Here is a 27703-nt window from a genome sequence, read left to right as displayed (position 1 = left end):
ACAACTTAGAACCTATGGTTGTGGATATCTGTGATAACTGAGAAAGCACAGGCTATTAAAAGTATAAGGCCAATGAAATGTGGAGGAATTTCTCCCTGTTTCCATTGCAATCTTCAGGCTAGAAGAATATGCTCAGTTGTACCAAAGCCAACCTTTCCTCAATGGAGATGTGATTTTAAACAAGCAGATAAATATGGAATAGAATTTAAAGAAACTTATTTTTTTTTCTTACCCAAATTATCAGTCATATATGAGAACATATCAAATAGACAATGGAAGGTCTCAAATTTACATTTTTATTCTTTCTGAAGAAACTACTAGAAGGTGGCTCCATCAAAATAAATGAATAAACTGAAGAGGTAAACATGGGATTCAGAAAACAAGGAAACAAGACAGAACAATGAAGTGTATTGTGTATTGCTAAGTGAAAAAAATTTTCCAGAATAGCAAATGTATAGTAAGCACTCCATTTGAAGGAAACAGTATGCTTCCATGGTTAAAAAAAAAAAAAAAATCCAACTAAGACTATCTGAAAAGTCTAATCATGTGATAAATTGTTTTGAAGTATTAGAAAAATGTGGCCACAAATTAAGACAATAACACAAGTGAAAAATTAACACAATTATTAACTCAAAATAGTGTTAAAGTATACTTTATCGTTCAGCAGTGAACGTATTTACACAATATGGATTTAACTAATAATTGTGGTACAAGTATAGGGAAAGAAGGAACAAAAGAGCTATGAAGAGATTTGAAACTTTTATCTCACAGAGTAACAAGTAAATAGATAATATCTAAACCTGAAGCATCAACTGAATATTACATATTATTAGAATAAACAGTACAGGTACATACCAAAAGAATACCTGAAAATATGAAAAGTAATTGCAACAGAAGAGATGGAGATGACTAAATCTTTTAGTATTGTTTAGTTTTTAAACGAGGCTGACTTTAGAAAACAAAACAAACCAACAAAAAACTACCAAGTATGATCTTCATGATGGAGTTCTATAGGGCTACTGAAGATACAGGAAGATAGGCCAACTGAGTCACACATGTGTTTCCTTTACACACTCGAAGTCACCTTGGAAACTGTACCAAATGTTACTACTCAAATAATTCAGAAGCCTTATTGTTCATCAAATGCATGTTTTAAAGCCAATAATTCTAATATGAAAAGTAGTTGCAAAGTCCTTAAGTGACATGAAAAATGGCTTGATCTCTTCCATTGATATTTATCAAAAGATGCACTGCTTGTCTGCTGCAGTGGTGCACACTTGCAATCCCAGTACTGGGAGCCTGAAGCAGAAAATCACAAGTTTGAGGCCAGCCTTGGCAACCTAGCAAGCCCATCAGCAACTTAGCAATACTCTGTCTCAAAAAATAAAAATGGACAGGGGATGTACTGGTATATACTACTATCTTGCTATGTTTGAATGTTTTTGTCCTCTTCAAAATTCATTGAAATTTAATCCCTAATACAACATTTTATTAAGAGATGTGGCCTCTTAGAGGTGACCAAGTTATGAGAGCTCTCCCTACCCATACACAGGATTCAGTGCCCATGTAAAAAGGCTCAACAGAGGAAAGTTTACTCCTTTTGTGCCCTTATGCCATATGAGTACATGGCATTTGTTTTTCTGGATGATGCAGCATTCTGGAAGCAGAAAGACCAGGCCCTTACCAGTGCCCTTAACTTGGACTTCCTAGCTTCCAGAACTGTGAGAATAATTTTCTACTGTTTTAAATAGAACATACCAGCCTGTAGTATTTTGGTAGATCAGCACAAACAGACTAAGATGTTTATGAAAACTATATTTGAAAAAACTTTAGCTAGTTTGACACTCACCCCTAAGGAATTAAAATCAATGACAAATAATTAAGATAGAAAACTTAGGTTGGAAGTTTAAATAGTTTTGAAAAAAAGATCTGGAACCTTAATAATGGGAAAAATTTTAAACAGTATCAAACTAAACTTCACCTTGTAAATAAAAAGCTACATGTCTACAAATTATGAAGCATGTAAAAGGAACAGGACTTAGTCCACTGTCAGTTGCTATGGCAGAATACTTGATGCTGGGTAATTTACAAAGGAAAGTGGTATATTTTGGTTCACAGTTCTAGAGACTGGGAAACCTTAGATTCTGGCACCAGCATCTTTTCAGTTTCTGGTAAGGACTTTGTTCTACTTCCTTCAACTGATGGTGGAAAGTAGAAAGGCAGGTGGGCGAAGGTGAGAGACAAAACTTGGGGGCAGCCTCACTTCATAACAATCTGCTAAAAATAGTAATCCAGTCCTGACAGCAAGAACTGCTCTATAAGAAATGCATTTATCTGTTCATGAATGCTCACCCCCATGACCCCATACTTCTCACTAGCCCCACCTCTCAACACTGCTGAATTTTGTTGCAGATGAATGCCTTTCCTGCCAAAGTGAGTTCTTGGATTATTTAATAGATACAAATTATATCAACTCAAACAATACTAGTCTTAAAGTGTAACCTTCCTTTGTGGAAACAGTGTATACTTTCCTACCAGTGACTTTAGCTCGGTACCAAACTCCATCTTCAAATTTAGCTACACATGCTTGATCTTGAACTGGACAGACAATTTCCAGATTTTCTCCATCGTCACTTTTGTAGAATTCCTCAATGGTTTTTAAAAGAAATAAAAAATCCAGGTTTTCTATCTAAGAAATAAAGGGATAAAGCACTGTAGTTGGCTAGAAACTTAAAATTTTAAGTACGTTTTAGGTATTGTTTATAAAATTATAAAACATTAAAACTGGCTTTAGTTATAAATCAATTATGTGTTATATAATTTACTTTACGAACTTTTTTTTTGTAGATGCAGTATGAAATTCTCCAAAGTAAACATAACAAAAAATAAAATCACATTCTGCTCCATAACTTAATGTATATTCTAGGTTTTTTGGACACTTACACTCTCTCCAACTTTTGTTTCTACCAAAACTAGACCATACAATACATACAATTTAGTAACCTACACTTTTCTATCAATTCTGTTTCACTAAGTGTGCCTATTAGTACTTCTAGACCATATTCAGTATTTTGTAACTGATCAAATCAGTATCCAATCTCAAGATTACACATTGCTCTTATTTATCTCTGTAACTCCTTTGTTTTTGTGGTACTGGGGATTGAAACCAGGGCTTCATGCATACCAAATGAGTGCTCTACCAAGGAGCTATATCCCTAGCCCTCCATGACTCTTATAATCTAGCACAGTCAGTCCTCTTTTAAAAATGACCTTGAGGGCTGGGATTGTGGCTTAGTGGTAGAACATGCATGATGCACTGGGTTTGATCCTCAGCACCACATAAAAATAAATAAATAAAATAAAGATATTGTGTCCATCTACAACTAAAAAAATATTTAAAAAAAAAAGAAAAAAAATTACCTCGAGATATTGAAAGTCAGATGAGGAATAGGTGAGCCATACTGGAAACAATTACATGTGGACAGAAACTTTTAAATACACCAAAGGTGATAATGGAACAAGTAGGTTTGAAATAGTTTGTGTCAGGCCTAAATATGAATGCCAAGGCATAAATTTATGACAAAAGGATTATACATCAAAATCTAGTGGGATTTATTCCTGGAACACAAAGATGACCCAACACATGAAAAGCAATGAAATAAACCACACTGAGAGAATGAAGGGAAAAAAAGAACAAAATATGACAATCTCAAATACTGCAAAAGAGCATTTAAAAAGCTGAACACTCTTTTATGAAAAAGATACTCAGAATAAACTAAGAAAGAAATTTACTGTACGTCACAAAAGTCATATAAAAAAAACTCAGAGAATATCATATGCTTGGTGGAAGACAAAAGCTTCTTTCCCAAGACAGAAATAAGATAAGGATGACTGCTTTTGCATCTTGTATTCAACATGGTATCGGAAGTTCTAGCCAGAGATATTAGGCAAGAAAATGACAGAAGTCACTCAAATTGGAGAAGTAGTACTAAAATTATCTCTATTCACAGATAATGTGATCTTATAAGAAAACCCCATACACTCCACAAAAACAAAACAAAAAACACCTGTTAGAACAAATTTAACAAAGTTGATGGGCACAAAATTCACATACAAAAACAAAAACAAAAATCAGGGGGCTGAACTTGTGGCTCAGGGGTAGAGCACTCCTGGCATGCGTGAGGCCCTGAGTTCAATCCTCAGCACTGCATATAAATAAATAAAATAAGAGATCAATTGACAACTAAAAAATATTTTTAAAAAAATCACCCATATTTCAAAATGTCAGCAAAGAGTATTCCGAAGAGAAAATTAAGAAAGTGCTTCCATTCGCAATAGCATCTAAAAGATAAAATTAAGAGTAGATCTAACCAAGGAAATGAAAGACTTTTGCACTGAAAACTAAACAAAATCACCAAAGTATATTAAATAAGATCTAAATAAATGGAAACAAAAACACAACCTGTGTTCATGGATAAGAAGATTTAAAATTGTTAAGATGTTAATTCTATCCAAAGTGATCTACAATGTAATGTAATCCCTATCAAAATCCCAATGACATTTCTTGCACAAATAGAAAAATTTATCCTAAAATTCATAGAGAATCTAAGAGTAATTGAATAGCAAAATCATTTTGAAAAAGAACAAATCCAGGGCCAGAGTTATAGCTCAGTGATAAAGTACTTTCGTAGAATGTATGAGGCCCTTGGTTTTACCCCTAGCACCACATGCACATATAAAAGAACAAAGCTGGAAGATCCACACATTCTGATTTCAAAACTTAGTACAAAGATGCACTAATCAAAGACAGACACACAGATCAATGGAATATCCCAGAAATAAACGTTTTATTTTGGATGAGGGTAAGAACTACAACTACAGGCAACTATGGTTCAGTGGTACAGTGCTTGCCTAGAGTGCATGATGAGGGCCTAGGTTCAACCCCCAGGAGTGCTAACAAAAACCCAAAACTGTGACTACAAAACCTTCACAAGAAAACAGGGAAAAGGCATAATAATTAGATTTGGCAATGACTTCTTGGATATGACACCAAAAGCAAGAAATAATAAACTGAACTTTATAAAATTAAAACCTTTTTGTGGAGTTCGATCGGTAGCGGGAGCAGAGAGCGGACCCCAGAGAGCCCTGAGCAGCGCCGTCGCCGCCGGCCTAGTTACCATCACACCTCGGGAGGAACCGCAGCTGCCGCAGCCGGCCCCAGTCACCATCACCGCAACCATGAGCAGCGAGGCCGAGACCCAGCAGCCTCCCCCCCACCCCCCACCCAGCGCTGCCGACACCCAGCCCGGCACCACGGGCAGAGGCGCAGGGAGCGGCAGCCCGGCCGGCCTTACATCTGTGGCGCCTGCTGGCGGGGACAAGAAGGTCATCGCAACGAAGGTTTTGGGAACAGTAAAATGGTTCAATGTAAGAAACGGATATGGTTTCATCAACAGGAATGACACCAAGAAAGATGTATTTATATACCAGACTGCCATAAAGAATAACCCCAGGAAGTACCTTCGAAGTGTAGGAGATGGAGAGACTGTGGAGTTTGATGTTGTTGAAGGAGAAAAGGGTGCAGAGGCAGCAAATGTTACAGGCCCTGGTGGAGTTCCAGTTCAAGGCAGTAAATATGCAGCAGACCGTAACCATTATAGACACTATCCACGACGTAGGGGTCCTCCACGCAATTACCAGCAGAATTATCAGAACAGTGAGAGTGGGGAAAAGAATGAGTGATCGGAGAGTGCTCCCGAAGGCCAGGCCCAACAACGCCGGCCCTACCGCAGGCGAAGGTTCCCACCTTACTACACGCGGAGACCCTATGGGCGTGGACCACAGTATTCCAACCCTTCTGTGCAGGGAGAAGTGATGGAGGGTGCTGACAACCAGGGTGCAGGAGAACAAGGTAGACCAGTGAGACAGAATATGTATGGGGTTTTGGACCATGATTCCTCAGGGGCCCTCCTCGCCAAAGACAGCCTAGAGAGGACGGCAATGAAGAGGATAAGGAAAATCAAGGAGATGAGACCCAAGGTCAGCAGCCACCTCAACGTCGGTACCGCAGCAACTTCAATTACCGACGACGCAGACGCCCAGAAAACCCTAAACCACAAGATGGCAAAGAGACAAAAGCAGCTGATCCACCAGCTGAGATCCACCAGCTGAGAATTCGTCCGCTCCCGAGGCTGAGCAGGGCGGGGCTGAGTAAATACCGCCTTACCATCTCTACCATCATCTGGTTTAGACATCCAACAAGAAGAAATGAATATGAAATTCCAGCAATAAGAAATGAACAAAAGATTGGAGCTGAAGACCTTAAGTGCTTGCTTTTTGCTCCTTGACCAACTATCTGTATTATCTATGCAGCATGGGGTTTTTATTATTTTTACCTAAAGACGTCTCTTTTTGGTAATGACAAATGTGTTTTTTTAAAAAAGCCTGGTTTTTCTCAATACACCTTTAAAGGTTTTTAAATTGTTTCATATCTGGTCAAGTTGAGATTTTTAAGAACTTCATTTTAAATTTGTAATAAAAGTTTACAACTTGATTTTTTCAAAAAAAGTCAACAAACTGCAAGCACCTATTAATATAGGTCTTAAATTAAAAAAAAAAAAACTTTTTGTGGCTCAAAGGACAATATCAAGAGTGAAAAGACAACCCACAAGATGGGAGAAAATATTTTAAGTATAAAAATCTGATAAGGATTTAATATCTAGAATATATAAAGCACTCCTACAACCCAATTCTAATGTAAATTCTGATAGATGAACACTGAAAACATGCTTAAGTGAAGTATGCCAGACACAAAAAGAAAAATATTATACAACTCCATTTACCTAGAATAGACAATACCTTATTCTTAGAGACAGAAAGTAGAAAAGAAGCTATCAGGGGCTGTGAGTGAGAAAAAGGGATGTCAGTGTTTCATGGGTATGGAGTTTCTGTTTGGGATAATGAAAGTTTTCTGGAAATGAATGGTGGTGATGGCTGAATAAAATTAAGTACTTAGTGGCACTGCACTGAATATTTAAAATGGTTAAAATTGTAAATTTATGTTAAGTATACTTTACCATAAATTTTTAAAAGGCATTTAAAAATGAAAGGAAGGGAAGGGAAAGAAGGGAAAGAAAGGGAAAAAATGCATATCTTAACTTAGTTCAGATAAACAGCTTTCACAAATCATCCAGGAAGCTAGAAAGTGTGGTACAGTATTGGAGATGATAGATTCTGAGGCTACATAGCTAGGTTTAATCCTGGCTCTATTCTTTCACAGATATGTAACCTCAGGTAATCCAAATGGAGACGATAGCATCTTTCTCATGGAATTTTTGTGATAATCAGTGAGTGAGTTAATTTCCATAAAACTCTTAAGGTCCTTAACATGAGTTAATTCTTATAAAGCACTGAGAGGTAAATAAGGATGACCTAATACTGTAGCTATCCAAACAAATACATTAGTCACATATCCAGAACTTAATCCTATTTTGGTGTTTAATCTATGTTGATGTTTAAATCAGAAAATTACCTAGTAATAATTTTCAGATGCATATGGTTAGAAGGTTTATCATTTTAATGATCTGCTAGCTTTATGTGCTTTCTTAGTCTCCAGATTTCAGAAAGAAACAAGAAATACTTACATATTAGGTTTGATTCATTGTCTTTTCCCTCCATCTTCCACTAACTCACAGGATTAAGAATTCTTTCAATTTACTATGGACTTCTTGTTTAAAGAATATAGAAATATATAATAAGTTGACAATGGTTTGTTTGCTCTAATATTTATACTGAACATGGACACTCATTCCTGTTACATATTTCTACTTAATTTTTAAGAAAACTCATACATTGTTTATTTACTTACCAACTGAAGGTAGAAATCAGCAGGACTATTTATATGACAAACCATAACAGAAACATCTGTCATTTCTTTAGGCAAAATAGGTGGATGATAGCGTAAAGCCATATTTTCTTCAGTGTGACTTCTTGGTGATTGTGACCTAAACCTAATTAAAAACATAAAGAAGCATTTTCTTAAAATCTCTTTTTTCCTCAATGACCTGATCTGAAAAAAAGGGCTTCTACATATAGCAATTTATTTACCCAAAGTATTCCATTTCCAATTTCTCTCTTCTGACTTATTATAATTCTTGATATTGTCTCCAATTACTGAATAAGGTTAAATAAGAACTTAGAGGTTTAACCTTCAAATTCAGGTCAGACATTTCAGAGCTGGGACAGCATGCTGTAGTCACATTTAATGCTGTTTCTACAATTGCTTTGATAGCTGTGGTCTGTAGAAGTGCTTAGTGAGGCCAGCTAAGAGGTCTCTGTGGTCCTTGACAATCTCAGCCCTTTACTTTGTTTTTTCTAGAATGGAATCCACTTGGGTCATTTCTAGAAGTCATTTAATCACCCAACACAGAAAGTCAGAATATCTACTATCTCTATGGTTATTAAATCATCTTACTCTTTGCTCATCAGAGACAAAGAAAAATTAAGTATCTAATCTAGATTCAGAAATTAAATCAGGATTAGTGATCATGAACTCATTCCAAAGGCTAGAAAATTTAAGTTAGGAAAAGTTAAAACAATAATTCTTGAAATACTTGAAGGCCTGCTTGCGAAGTTATCAAGAGTTTAAAAAAAAAACGTTGGTATATACATATTTTTCTATTTTGAGCTACCTTAATTTTCTTCAAACCAAATTAATTAAATGCAGTTTTCAGACAACCACTATACTTAGAAAATGCTTTTAGCAATATTTTTAACCTCTAAGAGTATGTTAAGGTTCACATTAGAGCCCATGTTTTTAAAGGTAAAACTGCTATTTCTATATACAGCTATAATCATGAAAAACATTTAAGTTTTAACAATCTACTTACCGTGCTAGTTCCATAAAAACTAATGCATCTCTGAGAGACACAGGCATATCACTGCTTATTTTATTTGTTGGTGGTTTCTGCAGATCTACAATAAGCACACCATTTTCTTCTCTAAAAACTTTCATTAAAACAGCCTTGTTATTCACCATTTTCAAAAATTCCAGTTTAGCTTCCTCTTCCCAGCCTTCACTCTATGAAAAAAAAGTAAAATTCCAAAGTGATTATAATTAGCTCTAATGTTATGTCTGGATTAACTTTGTACCAATCAGAGTCTGCAACTCTGAGGAAAAGCAATGAACCAACCATACACATGAAAAAATAGCTGAGGTATGTAAAATGTGTGCATTGTGATTTTACAAATGTATTCTTATGGTGTTTATAAGCAGTTTCACTGGAGAATATGTTTAGCTTTTGGATATTAATATGAAAATTATTAAAATGATTTTAAAATAAATACTGCTTGTGAATTTTCTACTAAAGTGATGAAAATTTCAAAAATAATTTTGATATATAATGTATAATTTTGAATGTGTAAGATTGTGATAAAATATTTACAATCATTATCAGTTTAATTTAGCTTCTATTATCAGCAACATATGAGGTATATGCTATTTAAATGATAAGGGAAATATTCACCCATTCTAAAAAAGTTTTAAGTTGATATTAAACATTTAATTATCCATACCTAATATAAATTTCCAAGGATCAAAACCAAAAATTTCTTAAAAACAAAACCCAGGAAATGTAAAAGGCATAAAACAAAATTAATAATGTCATTATCTTGAGGAAACCACCAATGCTAATATTTCTGTGTTTCCTTTTTTTATTCATTTATTTATTATTTTAAATATTTGTTGAAGGTCTACTCTGTGGCAGATCTGCTAAGTGTTGAAAACATAATAATGAGCAAAGACACAGACTCTTGCTTTCACAGACCTTACAGCATAGAACTGCTCAACATATATGGTTAAACACAATTCCAGTCTCCTAGGAGTTTTCAATCTTTCTAGGGGAACAGATATTCATAAGTAATTCAAAGCAGAATACAATATGAGCTGCAAGTAATGAACAAAGTGCTGTGGAAATAGGAAATAATGTATAAAAATACACACCATACTATATTTTAAACATATTTATCTCTGTATAATTGACTCCAAAATATAGTGGTACTTGGATATTTCATCTATCACTTATTCACTCATATACACTTATTCAATTAAATTCTCATTAAGAATATTATTTACCAGCCATGGTGGTATACACCTGAAATCCCAGTAGCTCAGCAGGCTGAAGCACGAAGATTACAAGTTTGAAGCCCATCTCAGCAATCTAGTGAGGCCTTAATCAATTTAGCATGACCCTGTCTCAAAATAAACAATAAAAAGGGGGCTGGGACTGTAGCTCAGTAGCAGAACACTTGCCTAGCATACATGAGGTATAGGGTTTGATCCTTAGCACCACATAAAAGTAAAAATAAATAAAATGAAGACATACTGCCGGGCATGGTGGCACGTGCCTGTAATCCCAGCAGCTCTTGAGGCTGAAACAGGAGAATGGAGAGTTCAAAGCCAGCCTCAGCAATGGCAAGGCACTGAGCAATTCAGTGAGACCCTGTCTCTAAATAAAATACAAAATAGGGCTGGGGATGTAGCTAAGTGATTGACAGCCACCGAGTTTAATCCCCAGTACCAAAAAAAAAAGTATGCTGTCCATCTACAACTGCAAAAAAATTTAAAAGGCTGAGGATGTGGCTCAGCAGATAAATACCCCTGGGTTCAATTCCTAGTACAAAAATATATATACATGTGTGGATAAATGTGTATGTTTGTGTGCGTGTATGTGTGTGTGCCTAGAGCATGCTACACAAGTGTTCTACCACTGAGCTACATCCTCACCCAAGAACACTTCCAATTATGAAAGCTGAAGTTCATTTTCTGTTTTATTGGCACTGCACTATAGCTTATTATGCAAAATAATATCAAGATAACCGATTCCTTAAGCCCATCCTCAGCAATATCATTGGTAATACATAACTAAAACAAACATTTAGCCTCCGAAGAAGAAATAATTTAAGTCTCACTTACTGAATTATGTGGAACAATGTCTTTTAAGGAGCATGGGTATGCTAATGGTGGGATATCTTTCACCAGCCCTTCAATATATGGTTCAGACTTCCTCAGAACTGGACATAAATCATTTAGTACAACATGCTGCTCAGCAATGTGTTCTGGTCTTATGTGGGTATCACCAACTCTAGAAGGAATTCAAGTAATATTCACTGAAAGTATGCTTTAATCTTGCACTTGCTTTCTCCCTTTTTAAGGTATGCATTTCTAAGAATAATTTCCTTCAGGTAAATCTCATAGAAAGTTATATTCCAAATTTGTGCTTTCTTACTATACAGAATTAATTTAGCTTCTAAAAGCACAGAGACTATTTTTATCTACAGAATTAGATCCCAGTTACTTTTATTTGAACTTTCAGATACTCATTCAGTTTAAAAAGGAAAATGACCCTGTATTCCCACATATAGATCTATTCATTTTTAAAGCTATGACCATTTAAAAAAGTAAAAATATTATAGTTCATGCTGGTCCTTAACACAGAACCATTTCATTTTCTTTTCCTAGAAGATCTAGAAAACATTTTTGAACATATAATGTGAGTACACTAGACAGTATGGTTTTTTAACATCATTTAATCAGATTACAGAAATATGATTAAAATTTTACTCAACCATCCTGTGGCAAACCATAACACTTTAAAGGATAAGCTCCGAGCATTATTTTCTGCTGTGAAGTAACGTTAGAAAAGTACTTAAATTTGGAGTACATCACGTGAGTAAATATATCATAGTGAATTCCACTTTTATGTATATTATAAAGCACCACTTATAGCTCAGTGGTAGAGCCACTTGTCTCGCATGCATGAGGCACTGGGTTCGATCCTCAGCACCACATAAAAATAAGCAAATAAAGTTACTGTGTCCATCTACAACTTAAAAATATATTTAAAAAATAAATAAATAGGAAGGAAGACCAGTAGAGTCAGGAAGGGGAATCAGGATAGGAGGAAGGAAGGGAAGAGGAAGCACTGAGGACTGAAACGGAACAAATTAAATTCTATGCATGTATGATTATGTCAAAATGAACCCCACTATTACAACTGTAACGCAATAATAAAAGCATTTAAAAATTGTAATACACAAACTTGGGAGTACATCAAAAAGTTCTTTTCCCAAGCTCCTCATCTAGTAATGTTGATAAAAGAATACAATTTTATTCATTTAGTAACAAATTTCATAAGCAAAATAATAAAGAATATGATTTGGAAGAGAAGAATGATAAGTTACTTCTCTTTACCCTTTTCTAATCTCCTTCATTCTTTAATCTGCACCCAACAAATATGCCTAAACAGGCAAGAAACACATAATAATCACAAAATATCTTACCCTGTGACGATTAGGACTTCAGAATTTCCAAAATCTACCAGGAATATTTGTATTAATGCAACTTCACGAACTGAGAATTTGGTTGGACTACAGGGTTTTCTAATATTTTTACTTTCTATCGGAATTAATTCAGTGATAGTTCCTCGACACCACATTCCATTTTCAATACTGTTGACAAATATTCTTGCACCTAAGTAATGTGGGAGACAAATTATTACCAGTGTTAAGACAGATATCTCAAAGAGCTCTAATTTAGAAATATAGCTTAGTTCTACAACTAAGAAGTCTTAACTCATTTATTTACTGATGGTATAGTATTGAGTCAAATGCTATGAGAAGAATATAAAATAGTTTATTATGTAACTTACAAGCTAAATGAGCAGAATACCAAGTCAGTAGTCAACAGATGAGGAACTATTTCATGAACTACATTAATATAAATAAATGAAACTGTCTTGCAAGTACACATATGTACACCTATAGATATATACATAGTAAGGTTTGTAATAAGGAAAAAACAATTACCTTTTCTTAGTATAGGACAGTGAAAGGAAACAATGAAAAGGCAACATATAAAATGCCCAAATTAATTAATACCCAATGTCATTTAGAGAAGGAGAGGATGAACTAAGGATGGGTCACAAATTAATAATCTGAAAAAACAGAAGATGGAGAAGGAAAAAGGCCTGAATATGAATGCTTAGTATGGGTCGACAATATTCTCATTCTTTTATGTTTGAATCCATTCATTTCCCACAATAACCCTCTGAAGGCAGCACTTCCACCACAGTGTGGTTTGGGGGCTCAAAAATATCTTCAAGTGTGGCAGTTGGACAAGCTGAGCTAAGAAACATAATCAAGGTTTCTTAGGCAGGTGCAGTGGTGCACCGATATAATCCCAGCTACTCCAAAGGCTGGGGATGTAGCTCAGTGGTAAGGCACCCCATAATACCTAAAAAATAAAAATAAAAATAAATCAAGGTCTCTAACTTTCCCTTATTTTTCCCTCAAGTGCTGAAAGGGTCTCTCTCTAAAATTCCCTTATCTGATTTGAGAAAATTTCTCTTTGTAATCTTATCAGATAATCAGGAAAGATTAATCAGCAGAAAAGAGAGGAGATTAAGTCATCACCTTGCCCAGCCAGGCTTTTCATTATTGTTTGGAGGACAGGTCCCAAAGATTAACTGGGAGACTTTGCATAATAAAACATCCTTTGTTGCAACTGTTCCTCATTTGGTCCTTTCATTAAGCTTCATGTTTTGCACAGCTACCTTGTACATATGCATATTAATAAATCTGTTATGCTTTTCTCTAGTAAACCTGTCTTTGGTTCTTTTGTTTTTTGAGGTATTGGGAATTAAACCCAGGGTGCTCTACCACTGAGTTAGTCTTTTATATTTTAAGAAAAGGTCTCAGAAGTTGCCCAAACTAGCCTTCAGCCTCAGCCTCCCAAATTGCCGGAATTACAGGCATGTATCACCATGCCCAGCTAATCTTTCATTTTATGGGTATTGGCCATCATCATTTATGATAGACAGGAAAGGCACTGCCCCCTTTTCTACCTATCCAGAGGCAGAGTGGTTGCTATCCAAACATAGCAACCACTTGGTTATTTATACAAGGTAGCAAACAGAAACCTGGTAGTCCTGAATCCCAGTCTCTTAACAACTAAGCTACAAATTGATAAGCCTTGGTCATCCATTATATACAGAAGAATGCTGTATTCCTCTCTATATATGTTATAAAAACAGGATGGCTGAAAGGCACATTGGGGTATCCATGTAATTTTATTTAAGTTTTCCTAAAACATTTGTTTGGCCTTCAGATTGTCAGTGATCCTTCTCTTATTTTGATGCAATCAATATTCTTTTAGTTTGAAAATATATTTTATGAAACTATTTTTTGCAACAGATAAAACGTCAAGAAAATGTTTGCTATTCTTCATCATAAGGTTCACATGTAGACCAAAAGATATTCTTACTTGCTAAAGCCCCACCACATTTATTTCCTTTTCACTAATTTCTCCAAGCATAAACAAGGACTCAAGTCAACTATATATATTTTGCAAATAATTATCATTAATACCTTAAAGATGAAGGTTTTGGTTTTCTTAGAATATCTTTTGAATCTAAACTGCATTCTTTTGGACATGTATGAAATTTTAGAGAACTATATATAATTATGAAAGCTAAGTTTAATACTATATTTCCTTTCTCTTAGATACCAAAAATGAAGGGATTTTTAAGTTTTAAAAGTATTCATTTTTGTCAGAGAAGTATATGACGATACTAAATTTCTGATATTCTGAAAAGGTATAGAAACAAGCTGAGAAGTAGTGACCATTTTAAAGAACCATTATAAGGCTACACAGATAATACTTTTTTTTATATTGGTTACCTATAGGCATTGAAAAAAATGGTCCAGTAATATATCAAAGAAATCAGAAGAGTATAATAAACAAATTCAATCATCAATGTTACTAGGAAAATACTTGTAAGGGAAGCCTAAAGCATGGCAAATTCAACTATGCTTAAAATTAAATAAACTGTGTTTACTAATTACCCTCTGAAGGGCCCTAGGAATGGATGCCACACAGGCCTCTTGAATCCTACTGAAGTGTTCAATGTTAACTCCAACATGCATGCATACAAAGCAAGGAACTAAAACAACAAAGAATCAACTGAAACTAAAAGGGCAACCTACATAACCTGTTGTGGGTCTTGTAAATTAAAAAGCAATTCATTCAATTACACAATAGAGGTTTTATATATATCTCACTCTACAAATGTGCCAACATCCAATTTAAATCTTTGGCTAACTTTCCTAAATAATTTATGTTAAATAATTCCCAAACTTTTATGCTTAACTTGAAGCTCAAATCTTTTATAGCAGGTCAGTGTGGGTTGAGCAAATATGACAATATTTACATAAACTTAATATTTTAACTTATAGTGATATTTGATTACCTAGCTCCAAAATGTCTGAAGGATCAAGATGTAAATTCTTATTGCAAATTTGATTCACCTTCTTCTCCAATACTGTTGCATCTTTTATTTGTGAATATTTCCGAATATAGAAGTGGCAAGGATGTATTACATGGCTTACAAACACTAGCTCTGGACAACCTGAATACAAATCAATATTTAAAAAACATTATTAAAACATGAAGCTGGAAGAGAATTCATAAAATGTGAACAACTGCATGTCCGCTAAAGGACGATGGATGTGTCTACAGGCACTAAAAATCTAGAATACTTGGGCCCCATTAGAGAGTCTAAATCCAAAATGCCTCACAGAACAAATGGATCACTTTCTTTTTTTATTTTTTTATTTTTTTTAGTTCTTTTTTTTTTTAATTTTTTATTGTGGGTTGTTCAAAACATTACAAATTTCTTGACATATCATATTCCACACTTTGATTCAAGTGGGTTATGAACTCCCACCTTCACCCCATACACAGATTGCAGAATCACATCAGTTACACATCCATTGATTTACATATTGCCATACTAGTGTCTGTTGTGCTCCGCTGCCTTTCCCATCCTCCACCCTCCCCCCTCCCCACCTCTCCCCTCCCCTCCCCTCCTCTCTCTCTACCCCCTCCACTGTATAACCCTGAGGGTCTCCTTCCATTACCATGCAATTTCCCTTCTCTCTCCCTTTCCCTCCCACCTCTCATCCCTGTTAAATGTTAATCATCTTCTCCTGCTCTTCGTCCCTACTCTGATCTTAGTTACTCTCCTTATATCAAAGAAGACATTGGGCATTTGTTTTTTAGGGATTGGCTAGCTTCACTTAGCATAATCTGCTCTAATGCCATCCATTTCCCTGTAAATTCTATGATTTTGTCATTTTTTAATGCAGAGTAATACTCCATTGTGTATAAATGCCACATTTTTTTTATCCATTCGTCTATTGAAGGGCATCTAGGTTGGTTCCACAGTCTTGCTATTGTGAACTGTGCTGCTATGAACATCGATGTAGCAGTGTCCCTGTAGCATGCTCTTTTTAGGTCTTTAGGGAATAGACCAAGAAGGGGAATAGCTGGGTCAAATGGTGGCTCCATTCCCAGCTTTCCAAGAAATCTCCATACTGCTTTCCAAATTGGCTGCACCAATCTGCAGTCCCACCAGCAATGTAAAAGTGTACCCTTTTCCCCACATCCTCGCCAGCACTTGTTGTTGTTTGACTTCATAATGGCTGCCAATCTTACTGGAGTGAGATGGTATCTTAGGGTGGTTTTGATTTGCATTTCTCTGACAGCTAGAAATGTTGAGCATTTTTTCATGTACTTGTTGATTGACTGTATGTCCTCCTCTGAGAAGTGTCTGTTTAGGTCCTTGGCCCAACAAATGGATCACTTTCAACAATGAATTCTTTAGCAACCTGAACTGCAAATACTTTATTCAACTTGCAAAATATGTGCTTTAAGTGAAATCATAGTTCATATGGTAGGCTGATTCTAAAATCATAACCTGTTCTGTAAATTCACTTTATTATAAAACTTCATAGTTTATTTATGAACCTACCTGAAACTCAGAACCTTATTAATAATGATTAGATTACTAGGCTAGCCTACAAAAGCCAGATCAATCCATACCATACCTAAAACACCAATATGGCTCACAGCACCCTGAATCCTAAATCATATGAAATAGGTTAGAGAGAGATGCAATAATGTCTGGTCAAAGTACTGAACAGCATTTAGGGAACTATAGGAGAGCTTTGGTAAAGGTTAAACAGATAAAGGTAATGACACTGAACACATTTTTCTATAAATAGTAGCAATTAAATCAAGTGTTTCTACTGATACAAAAAGATCTCTGAAGGAGCTGGGTGTGGTTGCACATGCCTGTAATCCCAGCTATTTGGAAGACTATAAGGGAGGAGGATTGAAAGTTAGAAGCCAGCCTAGGCAATTTAGCAAGACTCTGTCTCAAAATAAAAAAGGATGGGGATATTTCTCAGTAATAAAAAATTTGTCTAGCATGTGTTAAGGCCTTGGGTTCACTCACCAGTATTGGAAAAAAAGAGAAGAAAAGCAAGAAAAAAATCTCTAAAGTGTAATGTTAAGGGAGCAATACCCAAAACAGTATGTATAGTATGCTATGTCTTGTGTATACTACTTTTGTATGCATTAAAAAACGACAGAAAGAAAAGAGGAACTGAATAAAATAGGAATAGGGTATGGTAAAGTGTCACAAAAATATTTTTATTTATAAGGATTATTTTTTTGGAATGAATTAATGTATGATTTTTTAAAACAGACTAGAAGGCATGGAATTGAAGAGAGGTAACTACATTTTAATCCTTGGCTAACTTACCTAAATAATTTATGTTAAGTAATTCCCAAACTTTTATGCTTAACTTGAAGCATATATATAACAGAAATTAAAAAATATATAAATTTTAACTATGTAACATAGCTTACCAAGAACAATACAACATATTAAGGATAGGATAAAAGATATATATATATATATCTGGGGTGACAGCTGTAAAATAAGAGTTACCACACATAGAGCAAACTACTCCATTAAGCTCAGACTTGTTACAATACCTGTTTTTGATCCAAAAGAAACAGTTGACTCTTTCTGAAGAGGTTTTTTGGGATATCTAGGAGTCTCCGTAAGATCATCTGTGAAGCAAGCTTTATCAAAATAGGTAAAGATAATTATACTAATTTTGCTAACAGTGACCTGCTAGTGTTTAAAAAGCTGTAATTAAATTGGCTAAATACTTGAATCCCTTGTATAAGTAAATAAAACCATGATACACTTTTAGAATTCACTGATAATTCAGTGATAATAATACAGCAGAAAGAAGAATATGTGCACTGTTTTTTTTGATATTTATTTTTTCCTAGTTGTAGGTGGACATAATACCTTTATTTTATATGTATGTGGTACTGAGGATTGAACCCAGGGCCTCACACATGCCAGGCAAGTGCTCCACCCCTGAGCCACAACCCCAGGCCGTACTATTGAGGTTTTAAAAAAAAAAATTTTTTTTTAGTTGTATATGGACACTATTTATTTATTTACTTAGATGTGGTTCTGAGGATCAAACCCAGTGCCTCACACATATGAGGCAAGTGCTCTACCAATGAGATACAGCCCCAGCCCCTTGTTTTATTTATTTATTTATTTAAAAATTTTTTGCATTGAAAATGTCATTCTGGAGAGTCACCCAATAAAACCAATGTTTTAAAAAATGTTTTACATAGAAGTCCATGGAGTAGCATTTTTCTTCAATGTTAATGGGCGAATACCAACACTGAAATCTAATCAAACAATTGTGATAGATTTAAGTTCTAAAATAGTTGACATAAGCTGCGTATCTAGCTCAGTAGTAGGGTGGTTGGTTGCCTAGCATTTGAGAGGCCCTGGGTTTGATCCCTAACATAAATTAATAAATAAATAATAGAATAAAATATAAAATAGATGGCATGACACTCATCATAGCTCATCCTAAACAGATTAGATGCCAAGATTTGAGAGGAGCTGATCTTAATTCAAGGACAAAGTAATGAAACTATGCCCCCAATTTACCCCTCTTATTCATTTATATTTGTATCATTCATATAAAGTTTATATGTGGAACACTGAAAAGGTCAAATATCCTAACCTGATCAAACATTAAATTTGCATCCCAGTGATTAGCTATATTATTTTATTAAAAATAAAAATTACCCTAACTTTGGAAAATGTGGAATCAATAGGTTTAACTCTAATGAGCATATGAGGAAAAAGATTATGGTGGCCGGGCGTAGTGGCATGCACCTGCAATCTAGCTACAGAAGCAGCTTAGGCAAGAGGTTCACAAGTTTGAGGATATCCTGGGCAACTTACCAAAACCCATCTCAAAATCAAACAAAAAGGGCTGGAGGTGCAACTCAATGGTAGAGCACTTGCCGGGCATGTGCAAAAGCACTGGGTCCATTCCCCAGTTACCCCCCACCCCCATATACACAAATACCTTTCCGGCTAAGTATATTCAATTGTTTCTAATTTTAGAGAAAAGATCCCTTCCCCCCCCCCGGAGGTTTGTTATATTCTCAACTCACGTTCTGGGTTTTCTTCAATAATTTCTTCAATTATCACATCAGGACTAGATCCCATTTGAGAGAGCACAGCAATGGTTTTAGAGGATGTGACTGCAATGACCTCTTTCTGTGGCTGGACAATCTCTTCTGAATGGACACCACTGGTCTCCAGTTGTAAAGGAGGTGCTGGCGCTTCACTGGTTAGGACAGACACATCAATCTTTTTGTTTTCTAGTGATGAGTATGTAACATAAGAAAGTTCCTTTTTACTATTATATTTCTTTTGAACACTCTGTCCAACTTCATTTTCTTGGGGATAATATCTGTACAAAAATACAGAGGACGGCTACTTTAATATTCACCTTCAAGCCATTTCCTTTCCATATGACAACTGATTCTGAGACACAAAAAAATTTAGTGATTTTTAGTAAATTTACTGAGTTACACAACCACTGCCACAAACTAATGTTAGAACACTTCATCACCCAAAAAGAAACCTTTGCCTGTTCCAAGCCTCAACCAAACTCCAGAGTTTTAAAAGGTCGAGATATATATATATAATTATTGAGAAGCTAAAAAAATTCATATAGTTATGTCATAATAATCTGATTCCTCAAGAACAGTGGTTTTTTTTACACATTTTTAAAAGAAGTTGTTTTGATTTAGCTCAAATGTTTGATGTAAATTATGTTAAGATGATTTCTTCTTTTTCATTAATTGGCTTAAAAACAAAGTGTAAGAAAGCATGCAGGATACAAACCTGAGCAAATTACCAGAAATTTCCTCCAAGGCTAATAATTACTATTAATCTGAATCCTATGGGTATGATTATTTCTAGCCACTAACCCACAGCTGATTATCCATACTATTCAGTATTTTTCTATATTCTCCACATATTCAGATGATTTAAGGCTATCAAATCTATTACTATGAAAATTTTAAAATGAGATGAGACTGAGTCTCATAAAACTTGTATTTAGTTAATCCATAATGGTTCTAACTTCTTCATAGAACATAAGGATCAAAAAATCCACTCTGATTTAGCTATGACACACTTATCTTTCTCTTCCAAAAAAGGGCATGAATTTAACATGAAAAGTATAATTACTATACAATGAATAAAGGTACACCTTTTGAGAACACCTATATGTAAACAACACCCCTTTTCAGACCTTATTGAGATTTTTTAACACTAACCATAGCTTGTACAAGACTACTTTGTTTTATTCTCTTTCAACCTGTGCCTATGTCACCTGACTTTAGTTTTTTGTACTGCTTTAAATTTTTAATATATTTCCCAACTTATTTCAATACCTGCTCTCACTGGGCAAACCCATTGCTGAGTTACCACCAATAATTAGGAGAGATAACTTACAGTGGTATAAAATCAATACAAGATCACCTAGTTTTTTAAAATACCTTTATTTATTTTTATGTGGTGCTGAGGATAGAACCCAGTACCTCACACGTGCAAGGCAAGTGCTCTATTACTGAGCTACAACCCGGCCCCACCAACTAGTTTTTAAGTTGTAAAAAAAATTTGAAGTAACCACATTCAAGGTACATAAATATCTAAGGAACTATTGAATGTTAAAGTTGTTGATTATCCATGGGAGCAGAAAAAGAGGCAAATAAGGGGCAGGGAACAGCTTTGTAGCTCCTCATTCCACTAAAATCTTGGAAGACAGGCTGGCCAGGAGCTACGTTTGCTCAAAGCCAGTCTTGAGGGAGATAAAGGAGACCTTTCTGTCTCAATTCTACATTTTGCAGGGCAGAGTTGGTGGGCTCAGGGGCATGGAAATATTTTATAAGAGAAGGCAGAGTGGGGCAAAAGGCAGGAATACACACACACACACACACACACACACAATATTTAACTAACCAGCAAATATGTCAGCTCAGCTTTCTTGATGTCTGTTTTCATCAGAAAGAAGTAGGGGATGCAGAAAAAGTTATCAGGAAGTTGTTTTTAATTTCAAAGGCGTCTGTTTCAGGGTCACCCAAGCACTGTTTGGGGGAAGATGCTATTGGTCAAAGGACTGATGTTCCAGTTCCTCTTGCAAGGTATAGAGAACCCACCCTCTGATGTAGAGGACTATGGTAGGCTATCTCAACCTAATGCTGTTGAACTACTTCATTAATCTTTTTTTCCTTTTATTTCAAAGGAAAACAATAAAACTTCTGATAATTTGGTTTCTCACTTCTGTCTTGGTGTTGTAAAAAAATGTCAACATAAATATTCTAGTTTGTATTGGTAATTACATTTGCTCATTAAGTTAACAAACTGGCAGTCTGACTATATGTCAGTTTTGTGAACTTCACTAATTTAAATTCATCAGATTTAGTGTTAGATATGCTTGTTTTCCCAGCCTCCAGGACTGTGGACCAGATATTTATGTTCCCTCAGTAGTGAATGTAATACTTTTTTGGGCGGGGTGAGGGGATTGAACTCAGGGGCACTCTACCACTGAGCCACATCCCCAGCCCTATTTTGTATTTTATTTAGAGGCAGGATCTAACAAGTTGCTTAGCACCTCGCCCTTGCTGAAGCTGGCTTTCAACTTGTGATCCTCCTGCTTTAGCCTCCTGAGCCTCTAGGATTATAGGGGTGCACCACCACGCCTGGCTATTATGATGCTTTTTAGGGGAACATCTTCCTTGAAGACAAACCACCTACAAATGATTAAATTTATTTTCTTTTAGGGAGTTTCTAATAGTTTGACTGTTACTAAACCCAGAATCAAACCAACATCTTTTCTTAGATTTCAGCACATGTACCCAAATGCCTTCTAAACTTTTCTCCTTAGAAGTTTGGTGAATAGAAACTTAACATTTATCTACTGTTTATCCCCTTCCTACTTACTTTTGTTCCTGTATTCTTAATCTTGGTGAATAAAATCACAATCCATCAATTTAGTCACCAGGGCCAAACCTATGAACTATTGGTGAGGCTTCCTTTTCCCTTGTTCCTCACATTCAAACATTAATGTTTTACAAATAATCTCTATTTAGCATTTTCATAATCTATTCTCAATCCTGATCCGGTGCTACTACTTGAGTGTAGGTCCTCATTACCTGCTGAATCTACTGATGCAACTGCATAACCGATCTTTCTCTGCACTTCATATTCTCCCAAATAATCCCCTAAATGGCTACCACAGTTATTTTTCACAAATATAATCTAATTATTTTTACTTTCATACTTAAAATCTTCTAAAGGTTTTCTACTGTCTAAAGCTGAACTTTCCAACTGTACTTTTGGTAATAGTGGAAATGTGCTGCAGTGCTTAATATGGTTGTGCTATGGTGTGAAGGTCAGCTCCAAAGTTTGTGTTAAAACTTAATCCTCATTATGGTTGGGGAAGTGATTAAATCATTAAATCTCCACCCTCTTGAATGAAATTGTGCCTTATTAAAGGACTAGAGGGAACCAGCTTAGCTCCTGCCCTGCCCCCTTTTTCCTTTCTTGCCATGCACAGACACAGCATTTGTTCACTTTTTGGCCTCCTGTCCTTTCTGCCTTGTGAGGACACAACATTCAAGGTACCATCTTGGAGGCAGAGACCAAGACGCTCTTTTTTTTTTTTTTAATATTTATTTTTTTTTTAGTTGTAGTTGGACACAATATCTTAATTTTATTTATTTATTTATTTATTTATTTATTTTTATACGGTGCTGAGGATCAATCCCAGGGCCTCACACATGTGAGGCAAGCACTCTACTGCTGAGCCATAATCCCAGCCCCCCAAGACTCTGAACTAGAGTCTAAATCGACCAGTGCCTTGACTTTGAACTTCCTAGCCTCCATAAATATGAGAAAATAAATTTCTATTCTTTATAAATTACCTACTCTCAAGTATTTTGTAATTTCAGCATGAATAGGTGAAGACAGGTAGCCATTAGTACACGTGGCCAGCAAACACTTAGAATCTGGCTTGTACAACCAAGGAACTGAGTTTATAGTTTTAATTAATTTATGCTTAAATTTAAGTAGCTCACATGGTTAGTGGCAATCACACTAGGTATGCAGAGATCTAAAAAATAAAGTTCAAATGCTATCATATAGCATACAAAGTCCTTAGAATTCAGTTCCTATGTATCTGGGGATATACAGAATGAAATTGTGTGCAGTTGTCTCAAAGTAGGATTTCTTCTTTTATGTTTACCTCCTTTTGTCCTTTCTACTTGCTGTTCATTTTTTTTTCCACAGATAAGGGAAAATAAAATCTCTTTCTAAGTCCTCTATTACCCCTTCCTTTGCAACCCCACTAGCTTTTGCATACACTGTCAAAGAAATCACACATTTGATCTTTTACATGTCTGCTTTATGCACTATAATTTATCCAACATTTATCTCAATATTTGGGATGTTAGCATCTAGCACAAAAATCAATGTTCAATGCTTATTGACATTAATAATGAATCTTACAAATAAAACTTAAACACATATATCATTGAATACTCATCTTTTCTAGATCTAGGTCTTTTAAAAAATATTATACATATAAGTTAATTGTAGAAACTATCTTAGCTCTTTATTTTTCAGCTTTTTAAAATCATACTACTCTAAACATCAATTTTCGTCTTAGATAACACAGGTACTATTAGACAGTAATGACATGTTGCCATTCTTAAAAAATACTTACTTTGTTGAGTCCTCAAAGTCAAACTTTCCCATATTGTTGAACATGCACATAATCTCACTACAATTCATATTCAACCTAAAATAAAACATTAGCATATAAATAAATGATCTCTTCCAAGTTTGTTACGTTTCCTAAACAGAAGTCCATTGCTGACATTAAAATAACTAATTTCAAAGAAAACACTCAAGTCAAGTGTTATGGTTTAGATGTGAGGTGTTCCCCAAAAGCCCATGTGTGAGACAAAGTAAGAAAGTTTAGAGGAGAAATGATTGGGTTAGGAAAGCCTTAACCCAATCAGTGAATCAATTCCCTGATGGGATTAATTGAGTGGTAGATTAAGGATGTTGCTGGAGGAGGTAGGCATTGTGGAACGTATTTTTAGGATCTATATTTTGTAGCTGGCTAGTGGAGTCTCTCTCTCTCTCTGCTTTCTGATCATCATGTGAGCTCTTTCCCTCTGCCATACTCTTCCACCATGATGTCCTGCCTCACCTCAAACCCCAAACCCCTAGGAATGGAGCTTATGCTTATGGACTGAGACCTCAGAAATTGTGAGCCCTAAAATAAACTTTTGTCCCCTTAAAATTGTTCTAGTTAGATCTTTTCCGAGGGAGAGGAAGATGGCGGAGAGGGGAGTGCATTGCCCCTGTGTGCTGCTTCACTGTGTGGGAGTATGACAAGTCAGGACGGCTAAAGGATATCTTGTTAGGAATTTCCAGCAATAGTGGGGTGCTCCGGAACCTGGAGGAAGGATTTCCATCGCACGAGGATCGGTTACGGGGACTCAAACGCGAGAGGTTTGTCGCACGGAGGGTAACACTGCTTATTCAGCAAATCGCCCCGCGGCTAGAGTCTGCAGCGCGCGCTGGGATAGAGACGCAGGGTTACAGCGCTGCAGTTTCTGCCAGCCGCACAAGCACTGTACTCAGGGCTGAATTCTGGGTTCGAGACGGGGGAAGGCAGCGGTCCATCTCGGTTCTCCACACCGGTCAGACCACAGAGGAGGCCAGCAGCCACCATGTTGGTAAACTGACGTCACCTTCCCTATTTTCGACTGACCGCAGCTCATTCAGCCATAGAACAGGTAATTTCAGGCTGCAATTCGCCTGCGGCTTGCAGACAGATTGCTAAGGTTCAGCGCCTGGGTGCTTCTTAGAATCTGATCTTATCGGAGCGAACACCGAGCGCGGGGCGGCCGAGTTCCGGCTCCCGGAACTGTCCCGGAACCGCCCTGGCCCAGGGCTGCGGAGCCTGCGGAAGCTGCTTCTTGGACCCTGCTATTATCAGAGCATACACCAAGCACTAAGCAGCCGAATTCCGGCTCCCGGAACTGAGCCCGCGGGGACTGCTTCTTGGAGCTTACACTTATAGGAGCTTACACTGAGCACGGAGCGGCCGAGTTCCGGCTCCCGGAACTTCCCTGGACTGGGGCTAGGAGCCTGCGGAAACTGCGTCTCGGTCCGGGTCCTGCTGAGGGCCGGTCAGGACTCACCCGTTGTTTTGGTTGCCCGGCAAGGGGAACGAAATGCTGCCATTCGCATAGAATACCAACATGGCAGAGATCTGATGTCAGCAGAAAGCGGCGGAGGAGAGAACTTCATCAATACCAGCGGTGACATAAGCAGTTGGTCTCCTGGTAGGGGGGGTGAGGCACAGTCACCCGAGTCTCCTCAATTTGTCCTCGAGCCAGAGGGGAGGAGCCGGGCCGCCGCCAGCGCCCGGAGCAGGCCCAGCGGCTCGCCAGCGTGGTGACCGCGTGACCCCAATTGGAGAGGGGGCGGAGCGGAGCCGCCACCCACACCCGCCAGGTGGGCAGACCCGCGACCCAGTGGTACATGGGCGTGGTAGGAGGGGCAGGGCAGAGCCGCCCTTCGCGCTTGCAAGGTAAACAGACCTGTGACAGCCTGGCGGGTCAGGCCCAGTGGCCTGCCAGTGTTGTACACACGTCACCCCAACTGGAGTAGGGGCAGAGCAGATCCTTCTCCCACACCCGGATCAGGCCCTGCCGGTGTGGTGGTCACGTGACCCCAATTGGAGTGGGGGCGGAGCGGAACCGCCACTCGTGCCCGCAGGGTGAGCAGACCAGTGATCAACCTGCAGATCAGGCCCAGGGGTCCGCAGGCGTGGTAGGAGGGGCAGGGCAGATCCGCCGCCCGCGCCTCCAAGGTAGGCAGACCTACAACAGACCGGTGGATCAGGCCCAGGAGCCTGCCGGCGTGGTACAAACACCACCCTAATTGGAGTAGTGACAGAGCAGAGTCGCCGCCCGTGCCAGGAACAGGCCCAGCGTCCTGCAGGCGGGGTAGTCACGACACCCCAATTGGAGTAGGGGCAGAGCAGAGCCTCCACCCGTGCCCAAAAGGTGGGCAGATCTGCGACCGACCAGCGGGACAGGCCCAGTGGCCTCCCGGTACGACAGATACGTCACCCCATTTGGAGTAGGGGCAGAGTAGAGCCGCCGCCCGCACCTGCAGGGTAGGCAAACCTGCAACCAACCGGCGGATCAGGCCCGGTGGCCTGCCGGCGTGGTACACTCGTCACCCCAATTGGAGTAGGGGCAGAACAGAGCCGCCGCCAGCTCCCAGAACAGGCCCAGTGACCTGCCGGCGTGGTAGCCACGACACCCCAATTGGAATAAGGAGAGAGCAGAGCCGCCCGCACCTGCAGGAAAGATACGCAAGCAGTATGAAAAGACAAGGAAAGAAAGGACCACAAGAAATGCAGGTCAACGCAACTTTAGAAGAGGTAACAGCTGCAGCAGATGGAATGTCAGATAAAGAATTTAGGATATACATGCTTCAGATGATCTGGAGTATCAAGGAAGACATTAAACAGCAAAATCAGACAATGAAAGATCACTTCGACAACGAATTACGCAAACAAATTCAGGAAGCAAAGGATCAACTATACAGGGAGATAGAGGTTATAAAAAACAAGCAATCAGAAATCCTAGAAATGCAGGAAGCAATAAACCAACTTAAAAACTCAATGGAGAATACTACCAGCAGAGTAGAACACTTAGAAGATAGAACATCAGACAATGAAGACAAAGTATTTCAACTGGAAAAGAACATAGACAGCTCAGCAAGACTGTTAAGAAACCATGAGCAGAACATCCAAGAAATATGGGATAACATTAAGAGACCAAACTTAAGAGTCATTGGGATACAGGAAGGTACAGAGCTCCAAACCAAAGGAATGAGCAGTCTATTCAATGAAATAATACAAGAAAACTTCCCAGACTTGAAGAATGAGACAGAATCCCAAATCCTAGAAGCCTACAGGACACCGAATGTGCAAAATCATAAGAGATCCACACCTAGACACATTATAATGAAGATGCCCAACATACCGAATAAGGAGAGAATTTTAAAAGCTACAAGAGAAAGGAAGCAGATTACATTTAGGGGTAAGCCAATCAGGATAACAGCTGATCTTTCAACACAGACTCTGAAAGCTAGAAGATCCTGGAATAACATATTTCAAACACTGAAAGAAAATGGGTTCCAACCAAGAATTGTGTATCCAGCGAAATTAAGCTTCAGGATGGAAGATGAAATTAAAACCTTCCACGATAAACAAAAGTTTAAAGAATTCGCAGCTAGAAAACCATCTCTTCAAAACATCCTCGGCAAAGCATTACAGGAAGAGGAAATGAAAAATAACAATGAAA

The 27703-nt window shown here is 37.4% G+C and overlaps 1 protein-coding gene and 1 pseudogene across 2 annotated transcripts in view; one reads left to right on the top strand and one right to left on the bottom strand.

The window, feature by feature from the left end:
* Nucleotides 1–27703, bottom strand: part of Rnf17 (ring finger protein 17) — a 115389-nt gene that overhangs the window by 47202 nt on the left and 40484 nt on the right. For both annotated transcript variants that reach the window (XM_046446941.1, XM_046446951.1), the window contains exons 9-16: nt 24031–24105; nt 19406–19707; nt 15306–15464; nt 12340–12529; nt 10973–11141; nt 8889–9079; nt 7868–8009; nt 2536–2689 (exon numbers count right to left, since the gene is read on the bottom strand). In XM_046446941.1, the coding sequence (XP_046302897.1) occupies nt 2536–2689; nt 7868–8009; nt 8889–9079; nt 10973–11141; nt 12340–12529; nt 15306–15464; nt 19406–19707; nt 24031–24105 (1382 nt within the window). The remainder of the gene's footprint in view (nt 1–2535; nt 2690–7867; nt 8010–8888; nt 9080–10972; nt 11142–12339; nt 12530–15305; nt 15465–19405; nt 19708–24030; nt 24106–27703) is intronic.
* LOC124094274 (Y-box-binding protein 1-like) lies at nt 5239–6351 on the top strand (annotated as a pseudogene).

This window comes from Marmota monax, unplaced genomic scaffold (genome assembly GCF_021218885.2).
Source record: "Marmota monax isolate L192 unplaced genomic scaffold, Marmota_monax_Labrador192_F-V1.1 WCK01_AAM20220418_F8-fsc00043, whole genome shotgun sequence".
Taxonomy (NCBI): domain Eukaryota; kingdom Metazoa; phylum Chordata; class Mammalia; order Rodentia; family Sciuridae; genus Marmota; species Marmota monax.
The sequence above is the reverse complement of the archived record's forward strand: the minus strand, read 5'-3'. Positions and strand labels throughout refer to the sequence as shown.